This window comes from Cavia porcellus, unplaced genomic scaffold, assembly GCF_034190915.1.
Source record: "Cavia porcellus strain 051 isolate PalLab524CR breed Dunkin Hartley unplaced genomic scaffold, mCavPor4.1 scaffold_28, whole genome shotgun sequence".
NCBI lineage: Eukaryota > Metazoa > Chordata > Mammalia > Rodentia > Caviidae > Cavia > Cavia porcellus.
In genome coordinates this window covers 29,488,289-29,510,947 of record NW_026947511.1, presented here as the reverse complement: position 1 = coordinate 29,510,947, position 22,659 = coordinate 29,488,289, and the positions used below count along the sequence as shown (strand labels likewise).

The following is a 22,659-nucleotide window of genomic DNA, read 5'->3' as shown; positions in this document are numbered from 1 at the left end:
CAGGCTTCTGGACTACAGTGAAGTTTGTTATCACCCAGTGGTTAACTCCCAGGAAATGCAGGCAAATCACTTATGGCTATGGCCCTGCAAACTTAGACTGAAAGAGGGCAGTAAGAGTCACACATGGGGTCCACAGGCCATGCTGATTGACAAATAATTCTTCTTCTGTGGTGTACTCAGATGGGGCATTCCCTACCCTTACCAACTATAGGTCTGAAATTCCCACTGTATGAAGTAGACAAACCCACTGGTGCCGCCACCTGGGCCCTGGGTCGTGAGGTGACCCATGGCAGGAGCAAGACCAGGGCTGCAGGACGCTCCAGTTTCCAGCTGTTCTCAAAAGAACAGCTCCCATGGGACTCATCCCTGGCCCACTGTGCCATCCACATGGCGTCCCCAGGCAGGCCCCTCAAGAGGAGTAGGGAGGAAGGCCGCTGTGTGCCCACACTCTTCTGCTGGCTGCTGACTGGGTCACCATGTGTGCTGGAAGCTGAGAATCCAGCTCCTGACTGGGCCTCCCCCAGGGACTGACCTGACTTGCGATGACTGGTCCAAGCTGCTGTCCCCACTTGGTGACTACCGAGGAAGCAGGAGCACAGCTGCAGTGGGCAGGAGGAGCCGGTCCCGGGGCTGGGGAAGCCTACCTGTTGACCAGCAGGAAGTTGGCCACGAGGCACAGCAGGGAGGGTACGGTGGAGGCGATGGCAAGGTAGCTCTCAAAGTAGTTCTGGAAGCACAGAAGTGGGGAGCTGTTGTGGTCACTTGGGGACCTGCTTTTGTTTCTCCCACTGTCATCAGTCACCCAGGAGCATGTCATCAGTCACCCAGCACTCAAGTCCACATGGTCTCACCCCCGTCTCCAACCTAAGACACTTACTCTGTCATTCAACCAACAGCCACCGATGTCAGGGGTGCTAACACTTAGCTGTGCTGAGTACTGGCATCACAGCAAAGACAAGACACTGGGTCCCTAGAGAAGCCCATACTCCCAACCAGTCTACCAGGAGCCGTGGCAGTGGTTGGGGACTCTACGTATGTCTAAAAGGAAAACCTCTGCCCTCGATGCCTTCTTAACATATTGCCAAAATGTGACAAAACCCAGGTTTGTCAGGACCCAGCCACATTCTCAGAACCACAGGAGACAGTGTAGAAACACACAGGCCCAGTTCTGGACTTGCTGCCCTACCACAGACGGTCAAAGTCCTTTGAGGAAGCAGCTCCTAGACTGACCAGGATGAGAAGAAAAGGTGTCTTCCTGGCCAGCTCCGGGACATGATCAAGGCTGTGGGAGGCCACAGAAGGATGAGGACATTTCTGATCACAGCATGGCACAGTGAGAGCTGAAGAGGCTGTGAGCAAACTGGATGTGTGTCGAGACTGAGAAATGCCCATCCATGAGGATGGGTTGAACAGTGTGTGTACCACCCTTTAATATATCTAGCTTGAAAAACAAGATTCTAGAGGGGCCGAGGGCATGGCTCAGTGGTGGAACAATTGCCTAGCGTGCAGGACCTAGCCCAGGGTTCAAATCCCAGGACCACAAAACAAAAAGACATTTTTGGCTTTGGTCACTGTAGGTCAAACTATGAACCCAAGGTGGGTAATGAATTCTAAGCTGTGATAAGAGCTGCTGTTTATTAAGCATGCGAGGGATGTATACAGGGAAGGGTTTATATGACTTATATCATTTAACTCTAAACATCAAGCAAATAGAAGTTGGGTGAGTTTTCCACTCTGGAAAGCTTAAGAAATTTAACTTAATAAACATTTTGATACCAAGTACAAGCAACAAGACATACCAAGCACCTGCCACTGTCCAAAGCTGGCAGCTAGCTGTAGGATCACTAACAAACACTGGATGTGCTTCTCACCAGTGAAGAGTGTGGCATGTCCCACTGGGAGTGTAAGGTGGTGTGTGAAGGCTTCTAACAGCTTGAACACTACAGGAAAGGATGTCAGAATTCCCTGCTAGGGTTTTTTTGCCCCCAGATCAGATGGACTGGTGGGTTACAAAGAGTTTCAGGTAGGAGGTAAGAGTTTCAAGAAGATGGAAATGGCCAGGGGTTTGAGCACACAGGTCTCAGGGGAAATGGGCCTGTCGTCGACCTTGATATAGAGTCAGATTCTCCATTCTAGGCAGGGTTGATTGCCACCTGGAGGCTAAGAAAGACGGATATCATAATGGGCCTCTCGGAGTCAGAAGCACAGACCTTTCCACAGTCCTTTTTTAAGCATGCAGAGGGCTTTGTGGCCTTTGAAACCTGCACCCAAGGTCTCGGGCGGCCTTGCAATTAAAATGATAATCACAGCATGTGCAGTGGTCCATCAACCATGAGCCTCAGAAATAGTGTTCCGCCTTTGGGGCCCCATTGTGTTCACCCCGATGGGCTCAGCAGAGCCCGGGCTGAGTTGGGCAGTCAGTCGATGCCATCCTGACACAGTGGCTGGGCCTTGGGAGTGGGGGTGGGCACTGGGTGGGAGCAGTAGAGGAGAAGAATGCCTGCAGAGTGGGGAGACCTGGTAAGGCCCCTCCATTCTGTGGTTGCTCAATCAGTGGCCCATGAATGACTGTCATGTGGGCTGGAGAATCTCTTTCTTCCGAGAAGGCTCGGATTCCCTGAGTGTTTTAGGGACGGGGATTTTCCAGGTAACTGAATGTTCTGGTCTGTTAACAGTTAAGCAGAAGACCATGTCTTTTAATATTGAAAGCTTTTCAAATATTGACAACTGAATAAGACTCTAAGTCCCTTCCCATTGTCTGAGTCCAGTTCCCTGCTTTGGACCTGGGGCCGGGTCATCGTTCCTATCAATATTGATGAGAGCTACAGTGACCTTTCCCAGGTGGCCCTTTGGCTGGGACAGCAGCCCTGGTGGACACCTGGCTTGCAGCCTGAGGGTTTAAGCAGAAAGAAGGCCCAACCACACTGTGCCCAGACTATTGGCCTGCAGAAATCATGAAATAATAGTATGCTGTTTAAGCCACTATCATTGTAGCATTTTGTCACGCAGGGTTTCAGAGCTGAGCCCCTACACTGGGGTCTTTGTGAACACTGCACCCTTCCTGTTTCCTGTACACCTGTTCCTCTATGAGGACGAGGACAGCTCACTGCAGTCCTTTGGTTAATTTCCTGCCAGACACAGAGACTGATGCACTTGTTCACTAGGAGAATGAAGACCATGCTTGCTGAGTACCCCAAGCCCTTCAGCCTGTCTTCTGTGGAAACTGGGAGTTTTCTAAGTGGCATGTGCTGATTTAAAGAAACAGACTAGATTTATGTGCCACTGTGCTGTCTGCCCATTCCACGCATGGCTGGAGGACAGGCAGGAAAGGCTGCAGAACTCCAGGCAACTTCCTCTTCCCCCAGGGTGCTAATGAGAGGTGCTCACAGTGGGCATTCTGAATGCTCCAAGGCAGTGTGGGGCAAAGCCCAGTTCTCAGTGCCTGCCTGGCAAGTGTGAGTTCGATCCCCCCCACTACAAAACAAACAAACAAACAAAAAGTTCATTCCTTGAGTGTTGGATCTGCCTTCCTGCCCCTACAATCTCACCAGGTTGTCTACACCCTGCAATTACCTGGAGCTCAGGAGAGGCTCAATACTCAGCCTCTGGGAGCAGCAAAGCCAAACGTCATCCTTGGCACCCACAAGGTGACCCAAGTGGGGTCCCACAGGACATCTGAACACAGCAGCTCACATGTGGCCTACACAGACCCCAGTCCATTTGCTCTTACTGCAGCGGTTAAGGATGAGGCAGACCTGGACTCCCCATCATAGTCATAAGAAGCCTGAGGCTGACAAAGCTGCACATCTGGGTGGTGCTGGCAGCGGGACTTTCCGACGCTGGGCAGAGCCACCTGCACTACTCTGCAGTCTTGCTGAGGTCGCCTTGTCATAGCTGCAGTAGCTGACTCCACGGTGAGGACCACAGTGCCTCCATGTTTGCCCCAGTGCCCAGGCTGGCGGCCTGCAGGCTGTCCTAGCTGTGAGCACTGACCGGTTCCCAACCCTGAAGGCTCATTCACAGGAGCTGTGGTTCTCTCCACGTGGGCAACGTCTTTCCTCTGTCCAGCCCTGCAGCTCAGGTGACCTGCCCAAGCAGCAGATGATGGAGTTCACTGTCTCTTCCCTCTGCCTGCAGGGGTGGACAGATCGAAGAGGCGGAGGTGTGCTAGCTGTCACTAGTCTCAAAGCCCCCGCCCACTGCCCTGGGCACGACCACAGGCCTACAGACCCGAGCAGCGCTAACAAGAGAAAGAAAAGATTAAGAGAAAAGCTGCCAACTCTGCCAGCCACTAGGAATGAATGGGCATGGTGGTGGTAAGCGGGGACCATGTTAAAAAGGTAAGTGAGGGCTGGGACACAGCTCAGTGGTAGAATAAGTGCCTAGCATTTGTGGGGCCCTGGGCTCAATCCCCCAGCAAGGCAAAAAGTAAAAAAATAAACAGAAGATGCTGGGTAGCACTGAGCAGCCTTCCGGCTTCTCTCCTAATAATTGCAGTCCTCACAATGTCCTCAGGAATGGAGCTGGGGACTCAAAACCTACCCCAGAGCAGCTCCCAGATGGCAGGTGAATGGGACCAAGCCTGTTCTGGCCAGGGGATGACAGGGACATTTGATCCACTTGTGATAAGGAAACTCGTTTTTACCTGCTACACTCAGCCCAGTGTGGGATCACAGGAAAGGGGAGAGATGCTCTTCAAATGCAATTTTAAGACCAAGCCGATCCTGCCAGCCAGATGTGCAGCCGATTTTCTGATGGGGAGCATTTCCTACTCCCCAACACACTGACGCTCTGTGCTACGCGGCTTTTCTGGAAGAATCTGATTCTGGGCTCAGGGTCCAGGTAAAGAGGTTTCTCCAGGCAGGGAGGCCCTGGAATGAGCCCGTTTAATCTCTGGCATACCCTAGTTAAGCTTCCTTTCCACTGAACGCCATTTGGGCACTTTGAAATAAGTGCAGCAAATTAGTTACGAGCTGCGGCAGCCTCAGAGCCTGGAAGGCCACCGAGTGGCTCCACCAGGCAGCTTGTGTGACCCCCACTTCCAGAACGCAGGGCGGAGGCAGCTGGGCTCCTGTGGGGTGAAAAAAAGCGATTCCAGCCTGGGGGTGGCAGCTCAAGGCAACAGAGCATTACCTGGATCACAGGGGCATGAAATTAGCAGCAGCGAGCAGGCTGAAGCCAAGAATAGTTTGCCGATGCAAACTCGCTGCTTTCTGAGAGTGGAGTTCTGGGCCCGGATGTCACGGGTGGCACCCTTGATCTGGGCCCAGGCACATATCATTCGTGGGCAGGGAGAGAGTTAAGTAAGGGTTATGGGGCGGCGCCCCCTCACAGGCAGGCCATGTCCTTTCTGTGGGCCCCAAGGCCCTGTGCCTGGGGTGTTGGTCCAAGGAAGGATAGGCGTAAGGCCGAGGGATGAAGGAGCTGAGGCTGCATGGGCAGGGAGGGAGGACAATGTGACAGGACCCACACAGGAGGGACCAGGTGGTCAGGGCACCGATGGCAGCATGAAGCTGACCTCAGAACCAGACAGGTACACCTGCAAAACTCCAAGCAGACAGAGCCACTGCTACCCTGAGGGTGGGGAGCCTGATCAGAGCTCTGCAGCCTGAGTCCTCATGACCTTGGGGCGTCTCCAAGCCTGGGCTCGCTAAGAGCTGGAGGCCACCCCAAGTGTCACCCTTTCTCCACACCTCCAGGTTCTCCAAAGGAACCCCTGTGAGAGGGTAGGAAGGTTCCCAGGCCTCCTGGAGGGAGCTTTGCTGTGGTCCCTGCTGGAAGGAAGCGCATGAAGGAATTTCTCTCCTCTCCCTAAGATGGGTTTAGCCAGGTGTGCACACCAGCACTTGTGAGGAGGACTGCTGTGACTTTGAGACCAGCCTGGACTACACGGTGAGTTCAAGGCCAGCCTGATCTGCACAGTGAGCCCCTGCCTCAAAAACAAAATTAAAAATTAAAAAGACTGGGTTTGTCTTCCAGCCTAAACTAACTTCTAGGAAGCTCTTCCCTGCACTGCTGACTGCCAAAGAGCCTACCCATGGTCACCGCATCCTGCGACACTGCTGCCAGCCACCATGCCCCTCTTTCCTTCCCTCCTCACCTGAAAGGCTCAGTCTCATTCCTCCCACTACAGAACTCTTTGCTACATCTTCCTTCCATAGTGGGTTGAAGAGTGCTCACCCCCTCGGCCAGGGTCTACCCGGAAACTCAGGATGTGACTCCATGTGGTACAGGGCTTTTGCAGATGTGGTTAAGATGAGTCACAGTGAAGTAGGTAGACCCTACACCCAATGCCTGAGCTGACGCAGGAGGATCCAAGTCTGAGCACAGTGTAGACAACTTAGTGAGATCCTGTCTCAGAAATGAAAACTCTAAAAAGGACTGGAGACTTAGCTCACTGTGAAAGCCCTGAGTCCAATCCCCAGTGCCTGCCCCCACAAAAAAGGACACAGGGAGAGGCCACATGGAGACAGGCAGAGGCTGCGTGGCCCTGCCAAGGAGCGCCAGGGAGGCCAGCAGAAGCCAGACTTTTCCTGAAGCCTTATTTGCAGCCTCCTAGTCTACCATCCTCACTTCAAGAGAAATGGACGCACCACCCCTCCAGTACCTCACCCCTTGATCCTACACAATCCTGCCTACCCGGCAGGGCTGGTGGCTGTCCCCTTCTCCAAGCAGCCTCGCCTCCAGGGCCCCATCTCAGTGCACCGAACCCTCTCCTTTGCCCATTTTCAAGACACTTTGTCAGTGCCCATGTAGTGGGAGCTACTGGGCAACCTGTCACCCCAAGACGATATTCTGAAGCCCCAGATCACAGGCCAACCCATGCTGTCCTGCTGCGACACTCTCCCTCCTGTCCCCTCCACCCCTTCCAGTCCAGTACTGCCACACACGATGGGCTGTTTCATCTTTGGGCAAATACACCGAGCTCACGGATGCTGTAGGCCCACGGGATTTGGCCCTAGTCTCTGCCTTTATGGAACTGTCATCAAGACAGGACAGGTGGCAGATGAGTAAGCAGATAGACAGTAAATCAGACAGTGATACATGTTAGAGAGAAAATTCAACAGGACAGGATCTTCGGTAACTGAAGGATCAGCGGGTGGGAAAGAGCAGTAGGCAGGTATCCATTCCAGGGATGGGCAAAGGACAAAACCCAGGTCAAAAGCTGGCCACCACCCTGTGTAAGTGCTGGGACATGTTCCCACCTGCATATTCCTGTGTTGTGGCAACATTCACCCCTGGCAAACAGAGCTGAGCAGCTGCAACAGAGCCTAGAATACTCAACTGTCTGGCCCTGCAGGATAAATATGCAGGACTTTCTAGTTCAGCATCATTTTTAAAGAAGGAAACAGAGCCCTGAGTTACCCACCGAGTGCGAAGCACAGCCGGAAGCAGATGCTAGCCCTCCTAACCCCCAGGGTCTGTGCAGCAGGCAGCTGAGAAGGGAAACTGTGGCACCCTTTCTCTAGTCCTTACACCCTTTCCCTGGCCAGGGACCCCATAAGGTACAAGGAGCTGGCACCTCTAGAGGCAAAGAAACACAGGAACCCACACACAGGTACCCCAGGCTCCCACAGGATGCGCTGATTTGAGGTTCAGCCACTGTAGATGCCTGGGTCACTCTATCCTTCATCTCCTGTAGCCTGGTCTGTGCCATGTGATTGGGGGAAGGAGAAAGAGGGAACCTATCTTACCACTCTGGTCTGATCAGGCCAATATGTGCAGCTCCCAGAAGCCCTGCACAACAGTCACAGGCTGACAGCAGAGACAATGGTCACGCCTGTGACATACTGGTCATTGGGAGGTGATCGGGGGTGCTCCAGCCAGGAGAACAGTAGGAAGGTGCCCTTTGCTAGCCAGCAGGCACTGCCTTGCCCTACACACCAGTCTGCCATTTCTAAGGAGGCAGTTTCTCTTTGCAGGTGACACAGCAACCACGGGCTGCTATAGGCCTCAGGTGCACATGTGCACACACAAACGCAAGACCATGAGAGTCCAGGAGGGCCTCAGATCCCCAGCAATCACCAGACCCTTTGCAGCCAGCCACCCCACCCCTAGTAACAAAGCCACTCAGTTTCTTGTGCAAAGACTCCAATCTGGGTTCTGCTCCCTAGACGCTCATGATGCTCAATCATATAAAAAGACACCAGAGTACTCCAGCCCAGGCCATCCTCTGATTTGCTGAGGAAATCGCCTCTGGATTCTAAGGAGGTGTGCAGGAAGAAATAAAATCAAAGGTAGAGAGCCAGTGATGGATAGTCTAGGAGGGCCTGGGAACAAGGCCTAGGTGGGAGAGGGAGCTGTAAGCATGCGGGGAGAAAACAGGAAGACAATTAGAGCACTCGAGGCCACCGAAGGAAGGCAGGACTGACAGCGTTTTAGGCTGGGTTTTTCTTTCCCTCCGTACAATATGGCAAGAGCTAAAAAGAGAAGAAAAAGCCATCACAGGTGGATTTATTAGGAATGGCACGCTGGCTGGACCTGCAGTTACAATCAGAGGGTGGACAAGGGAATAAAGAAAATTGACTCACTTTTGGCTTTAATTTTTAAAAAATGGTTTGGAGCAGTCATCCGTGCCAGCCCAAGTGACAGGCAGCTGGCAAGGAAGGAGGTGACTGCCCTCTGTGCCAGGCAGCCTCCCACCCAGCCATGCCTTGTGGCAGGAACCAGCAGCCCCCTCCATCCTATCTGAGCCCAAACCCCCCCTGCTGTCTCCATATCTGGGGTGACAGTGCTCAGGCAAAACCCCACCTTGCTACTTTTTGGTGGCATGAGGGGCAGTGTTCAGCCAGCACCATTCTTGGGAATTCTGCTCTGAAAAGCCTAAGCATCTATTCCATGTGGAGACGGATCTGCAGGGCCCTCACATGGCTCCTGGGATATCTTTCACACCTGGGATGGTTCCCAGGAGAGACCACCTGGGAGACACACCTGCAGGGCAGAGCTGAGGGTCTGGAAACTCACCACAACCCTGCTGAGGGCTCCAGAACCTGCAGGCTCTGAGGCTGCAGTCCCTACTTTTAAGCAGCTCTGTGACACCAGCAAATCCTTTATTGTCACCCCTTTCCTCCTCTGCAGAACAAGATGGCTATGAGACTGGTGGCAGAGTTTCTAAATTTCAGATTACAGCCCACAAAAGGACAGGAAACCCTTTTTCTTTTTTGAGACCAGGGATCGAATTCACGACCCTGTGCTTGCCAGGCAGGAGCTTGTGCCACCGAGCTATATCCCTGGCCCTACCAAACCTGTCTGATGGGTTGTAGTGCGAATTTTATTTTCTCTTGCTGCCTTCATGGTTCTGTCTCTGTTTAAATCAAACTCCCCCAAACAGGTCTCTAGGGGTACCATCTCTACTGCCCTTCTCCCAGCCTCTCCCACAGCCCCTGCTGCTGTGCCCTCCAGGGTGCTGCTCCCCAAGGTTTTCAACTGCCTGCACAATGTCAAACCCGAGGACAAACTCTCCACCTTTGTCCTGTGAAGCTTAGACCAGCAATGCCACCACTGATCACTCATTCCTCTTTGACAGTCACAATCAGAAAGAGGGTTGTTTTTAGATGTAGGTAACATTTGCTGCAACAGTAGCTCTCATTATAGACAGGAGGTCTCACCAGGAACAAAGTGTCTCAAGGTTAGGAAGTATTTAACAACGCAGGCCTAGACCTCAGGGGTCAAAGGACAGACAACAGGGGCTCAGAAGGCCCAGGTCTGCATCCCAGATGTCATTTACTTTGTATCTGAGAGCAAATGACTTACCCTTATCTGGCCTTAGTTCTGTGCTCTGTAAAATGGGCCAAAAGACAGTGATGACCTGGGCTATAGAAAGGACCAAAATTGACCCCAAAAGCAAATCCTCAGGTACCTAGTTCAGTCATTAGGGAATTGGTGCCCACCATGAGGGCTTTGGATGTGGCTGGGACTCTGCATTCCTTGCTGACAGCAGCTGGGCAGGCCTTTCCTTCCCTGTGACACTGGAGTACCATGTTCCTGTCACTAGCATGGAAGGCCTGGGACCACAGAATCCCCTTCAAATTGCCTGGCAGGTAGCGGCACTGCCAGGATTGGAGTCCTGTTGCAGAATCTGGGTTCCTCTCTGTGACTCTGGGGCCCCAGAGGACAAGATAGTCCCAGGTGTGGAGCTTTAACAAAATAAGTGACCCAAAATTCTTAAAACTCCTGGGCAGGTCACCCCCACGCCCTGGTAGCTCCGAGAGATTCCTGGGCTGGCCCAGGCCCTCCCAGCAGCACAGCACCAGGGTAGCCTTTCCCCTTGTCTGTGGCTTCAAGGGCTCTGGCTTTGTGCTACCTCTGGTCAAAGATGCCCAGGGGGCCTGGCTGGGCCTTCCGCTCCTCTGGGAAATGGAAAGAAAGAGGAGGGGACTACAGAGCCCTCTGTTCCCCAGTCACACGCACATGGCTTCTTAGCTTCGCCCAAAGCAGGCATCTATCTGAGGAGGGCAAAGGGTCCCAGGCCAGCAACCAGGACTGCAGGCTTGGGGACAGCACAGCTAGGCTTAGGAGTTCTTCAAATCGAGCATCAAACCCTCTACCTAGGTCCGGAGGGTCCCACGCTCTCTGCTGATATGAGGCTAACTCCGGACTTCTAGCAGGGTGGCGGATTCCCTGAAATGGACACCTGCTCCTCCAATGCCAGGCTGAACAACCTGACGTGTATTGCAGGAAGTTCTTCATGTAGGCTCACCTAAGTTTCTTATGATGTAGCCAAAACCTACTGAATGACTGTTACCTCCACTAGGACAATGGCTCTCCAGGGGCTATGTGGGAGCCTCACAGAGACAGCATAGACACACTTGCACCCAGTCACTTCTCAGCCTGACCATGCCAGAACTGGCTGGGGAAGGCAGGCAGGGTTGTCATTAAAAGGTGATGCCAGGGTACAGAGCTCAGAGCATGCTGGTTATGAGCACAGGCCCTACCAACTCCAGCCTGGACCAAATGTCTTTGTGCTACTTGCTAGCAAAGGACCTGGGGTGTGCTTTAGTCTCCCCATTTGAATATTTGGGAAAAGCAATCCTAGTTTACCAGACTATGGGCCAGTAAGGGAAAAGTGGCGGGGGGCACAGCTATATGTAGCAGGGACTTGGGAATGTCAGATCACTGCCAAGACCTCTGATGACCCCTCTTCAGCTTCCTCTTCTCCAGACTAGTTCTTTCTGGTTACTTACAGCCTTCCTCTCTGGACTGGAAGGCCTACACTTTGTCACAAAGATAGACATGCTCACTACCTCTTCCAGGGCCTGGGGGACTAAGCCAGAACCAGGGGCTGTAAATAAGAGGAGGAACTGCCCTAGCCCTCCCCATCTGCTGACTCAGGCCAATCCCACCTCTGGGTAGAAAGCTCACACTTCATGTCTATGTCTATGCCAGCCCCCAAGAAGCTCAGGACTCCTCTGGCGGTGACCACTGTGACGCCTAGATCTTCAGCTCAGTACGGAGCCTGGCTCTCCCTATCTCAGACTGGAGTAACGGGACCTTCCTCCCTCCACTGGGGTGTCTAGCCACGGACATGTGTGACGTGTTGCTGTGTGCTGGGCGCCATGGCCAGTGTGTCGGGACACAGAGATATTCAGCGAGAGAGCCATGCATTCTGTCTCCCAAGAGCTAACAGGTTGTGGGGGAGGCATCCCCTGGGTCACCTGGGACCTGACACTGGTGCCTCCCAGGGGCCCTAAGAGCTGCAGCAAGCCAAATCCAAAAACAACGTCTGCCTAGTAGAGCATGGCCCCCATGGCTGCAGGTCGAGAACTTGATAGAGACACACATAGGGCCCTGGGGACCTACTGAGGCTCCCTATAGGCTCTAACACACAGAGAGGAACCATCGCCCTCCTGCCCAGCTCCCTGTGCTGCCTTGGTCCAGAGCAGCTGGTACAGCCTGCAGGAGGTACTGGAAAGGGGGGGTCCCATGAAAGAGGGGGCACAGACAAAGGACACTGTCCGTCTGGTACCCGGGGCCCAAGATCAGGCACCTGAGGTTACAAGCTGGAAGAGTAGGTCAGACCAAGGACGCGCTCCCTGCAGAAGACTGTTTGACGGAGTCAGGAAATGGACTGGCCCCCGTCCCCAGGATGGTCCCCTACACACTGCTCTCTGAGTGTGACCACTTATGTTACCATCTAACACTTACATTCTCCATGAAATTCTCGACAGTCCTTCCTAGCTGTGTGATCCTGGGCAAGTTACCTGACTTCTCTGAACCTCTGGCTTTTTGTCTGCAGGCATCCTGCCTTTCAGGATTACGGAAAGGACACTGGTACTACACCACTGCCACCACGCTGAGTCCAGGAAGTGGCAGCTGCCTGCACTCTCTTTGGCTGCCTGCCCTTGGCCTGTTGTAGCTCACCCGGCTTTGTAGCTCCCTACAAGGCACCACTTCTTCGTTTATGCTCTAATTTTTTTGGTCCTGAGCCAACAGAAAACAAAGATGAGACAGCCCAGCAAGAAGGTGCTTTCTAAACCACCTCCGAATCTGTTCTCGGCAGAAGGAAATGAGCCGTGGTGGGAGGCGACCTTGAAAATGACTTAATTTGGGATGTGGCTGTGTGTGTGTGTGTGTGTGTGTGTGTGTGTGTAAGGGGTGGTCCTGTTCAAACATTCCTGCTGGATTGGACTCTCCCACAAATGGTTTCCACCTTCACAAAATATTAAAAGGAAAGTACAGAAACAAACAAGCCACTCCTCGGATAATGGAGCTGCAGGTGGCAGCCCCATCTGACTCTCCCGCTCCTTCCTCCATAGTGGCCCTCAGGATGCAGGGCCGGCCAGCACCGCATGCAGGGAAATCTGGAAGAGGCAGAAGCACCAGGGAGGTGGGTGGCAGGCGTGAGGAATGAGGCAAAGAAAAACGGCCTGCAAAATGTACAACACCCAGCATGCTCGCTTCCTGGAGCTGGCCCATGAATCGAGGGGTGACAGGTCTCTCATCTCCGATGCCAAGAGCCAGGAGCTCCGGGCAGCCATAGGTACTACATCCGCACCTGCCAGCACTTGGGAAGAGGCAATAAAGCATCGTGGCAGGGTGGGGAATGCTAAGTGCCTGCAGCTGGGAGGATGGCCGTGCGAGCTCCCTGGCAACGAGGGCAGCTCCAGGACCACACCGGCCACGCTGGCTGGCTTGTCCTCCTGCACAGCCTGCGCCCAGAGGCAGAGACAGCCAACAGAAGCAGGTCAGGACAGGTGTGCACACAGGCTGGCTATGCAGGAAGCCTGGTGGGCAGCCCAAAGCTGGGACGCTTGAGTCACCACTAACTAAAGAAGGTGGTGGAACAGCCCAGCGAAGCAGGCGTGGGCAGTGAGTGGTAGAGACTGTGGGCAGGGCCCTGAATGATTGCGGCCATAATCATGTTTATAGGAAGCTGGGCACGGTGGCACACACCTGTAATTCTGGCCCCAGGGAGGCTGAAGCAGAAAGATTGCCATGAGTTTGAGGCCAACATGGTCAAGGCCAGCCTGAACCACATAGTGAGACCCTGTCTCAAAAAACCAAAACAAAATGATGTTTATATAGCAGCTTATGACACATGGAATGGACTCTATCATCATAACAATGCTGAGAGGGAGGTGGCAGCAGCGGCAGTGTCCTCTTACAACCAGGAAAGCAAGGCAGCACCAAAGCTCAAGACCACCGCTGAGACAGGATGGACCTGGACCCAGAGGCTCTCCAAGTTCAGTCCACCGAGCCCATCAGTCTTAAGAACACAGGAGTCTGGCCTCGAGGTGCTGGGACTGCATCACTAATGAGTTCCCAGGGCCAATGGCCTGAGGACCACACAGAGCAGCAGGGCTCTAACCACAGTGCTCCATCCTTAGGGATGTCTTTGCCACACAAATAAATCCAACCCTAGCTCTGGATCTGGGGGCATCTGTGAATTCCCAGGATGGCAGAGAAGGCCACCCAGGGTGTCAGAACTATAGGGGGTGTGGAATGTGGGATGAGAAAGTCCTAAAAAATACCAACTGTAATCTGGATGAGGTGGTGTATACCTGTAATTCCAGTATTCTGGGAGGATGAGGCATCACCAATTTAAGCCTAGCCTGTGCAACTTAGACTCTCACTCAAAATGAAAAATATAAAGGGCTGCAGATGGAACTCAGTGCAAAAGACCTGCGTTCAAACCCTACCACTCACAAAAGAAAAGAACAGAACCAAGTTTCCATCCTCTGACTCCAGCCCTGCTCCCAGGCTGAATGTCCCTCCATCCTTTGCACAGTTGAGCTCCATCTCCTCCCTGTTGCAACCATCTTAAAGTTCCTGCAGTTCTAACAGGTGTCTGAATAATTTTTTCTATAACACCTTGCCCTGCCCTCCTGAGAAAAGTCACCCGCAAAGTGGGCTGCTGTGGGTGGGGAGGGAGGGAGCTCAGTGCAACGAAACCAAACACAATCCAGACTTCTCGCACCAGAGGTTTGAGGTCCAGGCAATGACTACACACGTCACTGTGACCACCTTCCCCAGTACTACACGGGGGTGTCCACAGCTGGTCCTGTCCCCTAGGTCTCACTGCTCTTCACATCTACTCCTCGAGAGTTATAATGACCCCTCCCTTGGGACCAGACTATTTGTTCCCAAGGCTTTATTTCCCCCCATGCTAGGTCTGGAGATGCTCTGTGTTATGGTTTGTATCTAGGTGGCTTCCCAAGCCTCATGCAGTCATGGAGGCAGCTGAATCTAGCGTTTGTTGATTGGTTCGTTGTCTCGTGCTGGGAGTGGTGGTGTGAGTGCTACGCCCGCTCAGGGGTCAATCGGGCACACAATGTAAGGGCAGGAAGGAGGCCCACTTTTCCCTTTTGCCTGTTTGTTCTTGCTGTTTGCGGCCACTGTGAACGGTTACCCCTCAGCTATCCCTTGGCCACACCACCCAGCCTTGGAGCCAGCTGAATATGGACTGAAACCTTCAAAACTGTAAGATAAATAAACTTTCCTTCCTTAATTTTGGCATCAGGTATTTTGTCTCAGCAATGAGAGAAAAGTCGCCAAGCCACTGAGTGTACCTAAGGTTTCCCTTGTTGAAATGTAGTCCCTGCCTTGAAGGTCAACAGGGGCAGGTGGGTATGGTGGTGCACGCCTATAATCCCAGCACTTGGGAAGCTGAGGCAGGTGGATCCTTGTAAGTTTGAGACCAGCCTGGGCTACAAAGTGACCCCAAGGCTAGCCTGAACTGCATAGTGAAAACCTGTCTCAAAAACAGGAGGAAAAAAACCATTTGTGGCATTTTAAGGGGGACCCTTAGGGGTGAGCAGGACTAGATGGTGCCCTTAGGGTGGAACCCCAGGATCAAATCCCAGCGGCCAGACTCATACATATACATATATACACACACACACACAAACACCCCTGTGCCACCTCGTGACGGTTGGCAAGGCCATCACCACATGCAGCCTCTGATCTGGCCCCCCCCAAAATAAGCCTCCTCTCATCATAGGTCACCTAAACTGTGATACTGTGTTATAGTCACAGAAAACAGACATAGACTCTGTGGTCCCTTGGGCTAAAATTACACTTCTCAGCCTCTGATGCTGCTTTTGAGTTCTGAGCACTGCAATACAAACAGAATTTATTTCTAGGAAGAGTTATTTCTAGGAAGAGTTCTTAAAACCAACTGGCATTTCTTCCTCTTCCTACTGATGTAATGGCTGGAGTCCCTCAGCCATCTTAAACTATGAGGTGACCTTAGACAAGAGAGTTATATATACATGATGAAGCCACTATGTTCCTGACCCTGTAGGACATCATAGAATCTGCAGGTCACTTCCCCAGCCCCAGACTCGAGTGACAAAAGACCTTCCATCTTTCCTAGCCACACGTCTTTCAGAATTTTCTGAAACTCCCAGCTGAACTTAATGCTACTAAATCCATGCCTTCAAATTCCTGGCGACATGGACATTGGCGTCCTAGGTCTGACACACTACCCTACATAGGGCCACCTCGAGCTTCTTCCTCCCAGGTACACAGTAAGCAATGTGGGGGCTGGGACAACGTTCCTACCCGCTCCCTGCCACCAGCGGTGTGGGGTCTCACAAGCCACACAGAGTGGGTCTCGGGACTGCATGGAGCATCACACAGCTTCACCTCCACGTCCGCATCTGCGTCCCTTACCAGGATGTCAGAGTCCTCAGGGTCCCTCCTCGAGGCCGAGCTGGAGCAATTGCGGAGCTTAAACGCCCAGTACTCCTTGGCGGTGACAAAGAAGTTCCACGGTAGCATGCCGCCAACTCCCAGGCTGAAGAAGATGGCATAGGCAGCGTGGCAGCGGTCCTCGGGCCTCTGCAGGCCGGGTGGTGGGCGGTCCAGCTGCTTCCCCAGCAGCGTCTCCCGCTCGGCCCACGTCGGGCTGCCAGGGGCTCTGTAGGTGGAGTTGGCGCTGTGATGCTCATCATCCTCTGGAACAAAGGCCACTGTTGGGGCAAGGAGAGACCCAGATGGGGGAGGTGAGCAGACACCGCAGCCGGGTGCAGCTGGGGACTCGCCTGCCCTGCAGTGAAACTGTACCCACTGCTGGGTCACTAGAGTCTGGGCTGTGGAATCAAGAATCAAGAAGACAAAACTCAGACATGGAGGAAGACAGGATGTTAGAAGTGTGAGTGACCTCTGAGGTCACCCCAGCCATGCAAGGGCAGGACAGGTCGAAAACCAGTGTGGGACAGGCTGGTGTAAGACACTGAGGCCCGATCTTGGAGGACCAACCTGGTCTAAGACATTCTCCCTTCTACCCTTTGGGAAATGCAGCCTTTGGGAAATGAAGCAGAACCCCCCAGGGGCAAAGAACCGTCTCTGAACTTGGTGCAACTTTATGCCAAAAAGTGAGGATAATGCATAGAAATGATATTCATGCAAAATGATGTGTCAGGGAGAGAACACACACACACACACCACTGGACTACCTCCAAAGGACACTGAGATTTCTTCAGTACTGCTATTCAGCTCAGGTTGCCCTTGAACTATGTAGCCCAGCATGGTGTTGAGTTCACGGGGGTCTTCCTGCCTCAGTCTCCCAAGTGCCTTTATAGGTATGTGTCACCACGCCCAACTAAGACATTTCTAACAATGGAAGGCGACTAAGACAGGGAGGAGGATGTCACTGCTATTCATTTTTTTGTGCCTTTTGAATTCTGAATTGTGTGAATTTATTAACTTTTCAAAAACAAAACTTAAAATTATAAATAAAAACAAAAGCCCTTAATTTTTTTTAAAGCATGAGATGTCTAGAGCTGCCTCCGAGCCAGTGTGACCTTGCAGTGACCACTCCTCATTTCATGGTGGGGAAACAGAGGCCCAAAGCAAGCCCACAAAGGTAGGAAGGTGGAGAGGCTGAGGTCTGCAGATTCTGGGAGACAACACAACAAAAGCCTGGGTGTGCACTGCCTGTGTGGCCTTGGTCACACTACCACACTTTGAGCCTTGATCTCCCATCCATCAATCCAGGGAGGCCTGTTTTACAAGTCTGTGACTCCCATGTCTGTGGTGCCCAGCCTGGAAGTGGCCAGTCATCAAACCTCAGCGGCTCTCTCTCACCTCCCCCAGCATCCCAGCGTAGTCGCCTGGCTCACTGGCCTTGAGGTGGCTCTCGATGTACTCAGAATGTGACAGCAGCTTACAGATGGGGACTTTCACTCCCATGGTGCTGCGGACGGGATAGTTCAGGAAACTCTCCCCACCCTTGCCATTGCTAAAGCTTTCTGCTGACCCAGTAAACAAATGAATGCACATGTCATGGCTGGTAGAAGAGGCTGAGCTGACTCAGAGCATGGAGCCAGGCCTCCCAGCCTGCCCTGCGGGATAGGAACACCCCTGACAGGGCTCAGCACCCTTTGCGATGTCAGGGAACATCAGGTTATTCTCTGGCATCAGCCAAAAGTTGCTTTTCTTTCTTTAGAGAGAAAGACTGAGGCCTTCAGGGGTCCCACATTCAAACAGAAAGAATCCCAACAGCTAAAAGCAAGCCCAGAACTCACAGATGCCGGCGTCACGCCTTGCACTAAAGCCTGACAACAGCCTGAGCACTGTTAGTTATGACTCTAAGACCCCTTTCTCAGACAAAGGGTCTGAGGCTCAGCATGGCTGTGACTCCCCCAAGATCACTCAGCTACCAGCAGCACCTGTGAAGTTACGCAGTTGGGGAGTCTGGGGCCCACAGGAGACTCCTCAGCCTCCCTGGAAGGAGACTGGGAACCTGCGTCTGGCAGGTCCTAGCTCCTGAAGGCCTCAGAGCCAGGGATCTGGGACCACTGCAGGCACACTCATTTGTCTTTCACCGAGTATCTAGGCTCTGTACCCCATGACACCCCTATCAGGGCACTGCCAATGTGGGCGGGGCAGCTTGGACTCCTGGCTCCCTGTCCTGGGTGTGATCCCAGCTCCCCTGTGGGGCACTCAGACAAGGCTTCAGGACACCCGCCAGCAAGTCCATTTTAAACTCCCTTGGCCAAGCAGAGCCTCTCCTGAGCTTCAGTCAGCCAGCAAGAACCCAAACCAGACAGGGTGTGCACAGGTGCACACACCCGTGTGCTCACAATTAGTGTCAGCAAGGGTAAGAGGTAATCAGGACCCGCGGAGAAGAGCAGAGCTAGACGTTCCAGCTGGAAGGGGGCAGCGGTGTGAGGGCTAACAGCTCCATGCCTCGCCCCCACCCGCCCAGGGCACCTTCCCAGCTCCTGTGTCTATTTGTCCAGGGCCATTCAGCCTTGACCAAGCTTCTGAAGGAGCCAGGAATTTTCTCTAACCCGGGTCACAGGCTGGGGCACTGGAGTGAGCAGTCTTATTACTCTTCATAAAAGCTAGCCGCTGGCTTTTGGATTAAAAAAAGAGACAAAGCAAAGTAAAGAAGCGCCCAAGCCTCCCCTGGGTGGTCACCGCTGCCTGGGCTTGCTCCCTCCCGGGGGGCCGTGGGCTGCAGACCCCGCGTGGGCTGGGAAGCCTGGATGCAGGTTCCAGCGAGGTTCCTGCCTCTGGCCAAGTCGATCTCCCTTGTGCCTCCACGCCCCCAGCGGGGAAGCTAAGCCAGGGGACAGCAGAGGCCACAGCAAAATCGGCCTCCCAGTTGGGACCCTCGGTGCCAGCCTCCTCGGAGATCCTGGGCTGCCTGGTCCACACAGGAGCCCTGAGGTCCAATCTCAGGGCGGAGCAAAGGCGGGAAGGACGGGGGAGAGCTGCAGACCCGCAGCGGGGGATGCCGCACAGGAGGCCGGGATCGCGACCAGGACGGGAAGCCGGGGAGCTCCGCGGTGCCCAGCCCGCACTTACTGTCGTCGCTGCGCCGCCGCAACAGCCTCCGGGGGCCGCGAGGCCACTGCGACTCGGGTTCTGCAGGCCGCAGGCCGGGCTCCTCCTCCCGCCCCGCCCCGCCCCGCGGCTCTTCCCGGTTCCCGGGCAGCTTCTGCTTCGACCCTCCTGTGCTCGCCAGCGCCCCCTGCTGGCGCATGCTGGGCCGGGGTTCCCCTCTCACAAGCTGGATGGCTAGGCTGAGCGCCCGCCCGGGAACCCTTGGTGCAGCCGCCTTGTCCCGCATCTCCCTGCTCCAGAGCAAGACTTCCGGCCCCAGGGTGAACGTGGTCTCCTGGACAGGCGGAAGTTTCCAGGAGGCCTAGAACTCGAAGCGCAGCTAGCGACAGCGGGCAAATCCAGCTTCACACCTGACCTTGGTTGGCTATGGTCTGCAACCACAGCTGTGTGTGGGTAGGGGGCTGCGTGGGGCATCAGCCTGGAACCACAGGAAAGGGGGGCTTTATTGGGGTCTTAGGAATCACAAATTAGAAACACAGACTGAAGGGATGGGGCATGGTGATGCATGCCTTTAATGCCAGCACTCAGGAGGCTGAGGCAAGAGGCTAGCAGGCCCAGACTTCATAATGAGTTCAAGGCCACCCTGAGATACACAGCAAGACCCTGTCTCAAAAAACAGATTTGGGGGTCAAGGATTTAGCTCAGCAGCGTAAGTTCCTGCCTGGAAAGCGCAAGGTCATGAGTTTGATACTTGTACAAAAAAAACAAAACCAAAAACCCCAGATTCAGACAGCTCCAGATAGTGGGTCAAAGAAGGTAGGGAAGGCAGACCTTATCAGCAAGGGCATTCTTTTATTACAGCAGTAGGGATTCTTCTGTAGGAAACCTGTATCTGAGTCAGGAACCAGGGCTATCTATGCAAGGGGTGAAAGAAGGTTATACTCAGAAAACAACCATTGAACAAGAGCACCTAACCTTTGATATGCATCCTGGGCCTCCCAGGACAGAGTGCTTATCTGATTGGTTGTTCCATGTGCCTGCAATCATCAGGGTGGACCAAGTTTACATTTGGACAGCAATCTGAATACAGATTCACATATCTCCTGCTTCCTAAGGGCCTTCTGGCTCCACTGTGAAAAGTTTTCAGGGTTGTTTTTATCAGAGCTCTTAAGAAACCAAACAAAACAAAACACCAGTTCTAGGAATCAAACATAGGTCCTTACGTACACTAGGCAAGTGCTCTACCACAGAACACTTGTCAGCCCCCATTTATGATGACATTTGCTTTTATTATCACAAATGTGCACATGGGAAAAACCAGAACCTTTCCAACACCACTCCTGGCCCTATTTATTAACTAGGTTCTAGGGGACTTGACGGGACCTGTCATTACAGCCTGAAGTAGCACAGTGCCCCTAAACGCTGTGCCCTTGCTGGTGTGGACCGCTTCTCAGAGCCCCCCCCCCCCGCCCCCCTGATCTGGGCTCTCCCTTTTATTACCAGCATCTTCCAAACACCAGCTGATCCTAGGAGTGGCTGGGCCTCTGGGCCTGGACCCCGCTTCCTGGGCCTTTCCTAGAGTTGCTGCTCCCCCTCCTTTCCTTGCCTTATCTGGACACAGAACAAATGTTCAATGAATGCTGTCAGTCATTCCATCGATCAGGGCTGGGGCTTGGAAACCGACCCATCGATCTTCCCCAGCAGGCAAGCTTGGGGAACAGCATCCTAAATGATCAGAAAGTCCCCCAATCCAGGAGAGGAAGAGGCTGGAAGCTTCCAGGGTGAATCTTGGCCCCACATTTGTGAGCAGAAAGATAATGGTACAATGGGGAACCCTCTGTGACACCCAGGGTCAACTGATTAAGTGAGGTGACAGACACCAGGCGCTCCCTGCAAATTTCCAGTTCCAAGTGAGGTAGGAGAGAAGAAATACAAGGTAGGGAGGAGATAAGGAAATCATAACTAAAACAATTGCACTTTTCAGGGGACTGCAACTTCCTGGACCCACCAGAAGTCACCAAGGCAATCCATGTAGTGTTCTCTTGGTGAAATGAGGGTCCTTTCCTTCTAGGCACCTACAGTTCCTCAGGAATCCTGGAGTCCATGCATTAAGCTTAATTGAGAAAATAAGGAGCAGGAACGTGGTCCTAAGATAAAGAAACAAGCTGAGAGAATTCAAAAAATGTTTGAATTATCCATCTCAAAAAAACAAAACAAGGGGGCCAGGGATATAGCTCAGTGGCACAAGCACCTGTCTGGCAAGTGTGAGGTCGTGAGTGTGATCCTGGGAAACTAAATAATAAATGAAAAGATGATTCATAATTTAAAAAAACAAAACTGGGCTTATGGCTGTAATATGGGTTGATATCCTGCTTTGGGGTAAGCATCTTTTCCTGGGGTTTCCAACCCTTCAGGAGAAGCACAGATGTTCCCATTCTAGTATATAATATGTCTTTCTCTTGTAGGTCTGCATTTATTTCTCTGCATGTGTACATTTTCATTGAAAGTTCCTTTTACAATTATTTTTTAAGTCTTGATAGTTCTTTTTCTGTGACAGGAGTCAGCAAATTTGCAACATTATTCTGAATAGCGTGGGTTAGGCTCCTTAGCTCATTTTGGGAGCCTTTTCAGACCCTATCTGGTTGAGGTAGGAGACTAGAGGATGCGGGCTGGAGAAATGCCAGCGACCTGCTGATCACAGAGTTGCAGCACACATGCGCAGAACAGTTCCCAAAGCCCTCTGCTGGAACCAATCAGAGAGTGCTATCCTGCATTCTGGCAGCGCTGTGCCAGGTTTTTGATACCGGGGCGCATGAGCAACGTCAACCTGAGGAGCAGAGACATGAAACTCGGCCACCATGGAGCACTTGGCCGCTGTGCTGTTTCACAGTGGCCAGCCTGTAAGCTACAGCCTGTGCTCCTTCCCTGCTTTTCGTTGGACTGAACTCACTCTGCAGAGCATGTTTCTTTTCCTAACTTTAATAATGTAAAACCTCATTGCCTTTTCTGCTTGTCTTGACCAGCTTTTTTTTTTTTTTCAGGACAGAAAGAACCTAGAAACTACCTCTACAAGGAGACTCCAGCACTCCAGAACCCGGTAACATGGTGACGCGGATATAAGGATGATATTGGACCTCTGAAAAACCAAATGATATAATGGAAATAACATAACTCCCAACCTCCTAGCCTGCCAGATGGCCAATACGCCAAGCTTGTGTTCTCTAAAATCAAAGAATGAGTTCTAGGAACAACAGGGATTATAAGCAGAAAATATTTTTCACGGGAAAGAAAGCGTCTAGCTAAGAGAGACAAAAGGGGCTCCCAGTAGGTTGCTGAGGATTCTGCTTCTAAAGGAAGTTTAGACAGGAAACCATGAGGTGAAGGGGTCCAAAGGTGGGACCGAACTGTAGTCAACTAATAAGG

At 52.8% G+C, this 22,659-nt stretch overlaps 1 protein-coding gene and 1 long non-coding RNA gene across 2 annotated transcripts in view; one reads left to right on the top strand and one right to left on the bottom strand.

Annotated features, from left to right (window-relative positions):
* Positions 1-19,450, bottom strand: part of Slc29a3 (solute carrier family 29 member 3) — a 34,140-nt gene extending 14,690 nt beyond the window's left edge. Inside the window, exons 1-3 of the mRNA XM_003473595.5 lie at positions 19,258-19,450; positions 16,114-16,412; positions 645-727 (exon numbers count right to left, since the gene is read on the bottom strand). Of these exons, the coding sequence (XP_003473643.3) occupies positions 645-727; positions 16,114-16,412; positions 19,258-19,435 (560 nt within the window). The 5' untranslated portion in view covers positions 19,436-19,450. The remainder of the gene's footprint in view (positions 1-644; positions 728-16,113; positions 16,413-19,257) is intronic.
* A 2,570-nt stretch (positions 19,451-22,020) lies between these two features.
* LOC134473789 (uncharacterized) lies at positions 22,021-22,421 on the top strand. Its single transcript, XR_010044212.1, has 2 exons — positions 22,021-22,136; positions 22,278-22,421. It is a non-coding gene; the product is annotated as an uncharacterized LOC134473789 (long non-coding RNA).
* The last annotated feature ends 238 nt before the right edge of the window (positions 22,422-22,659 follow it).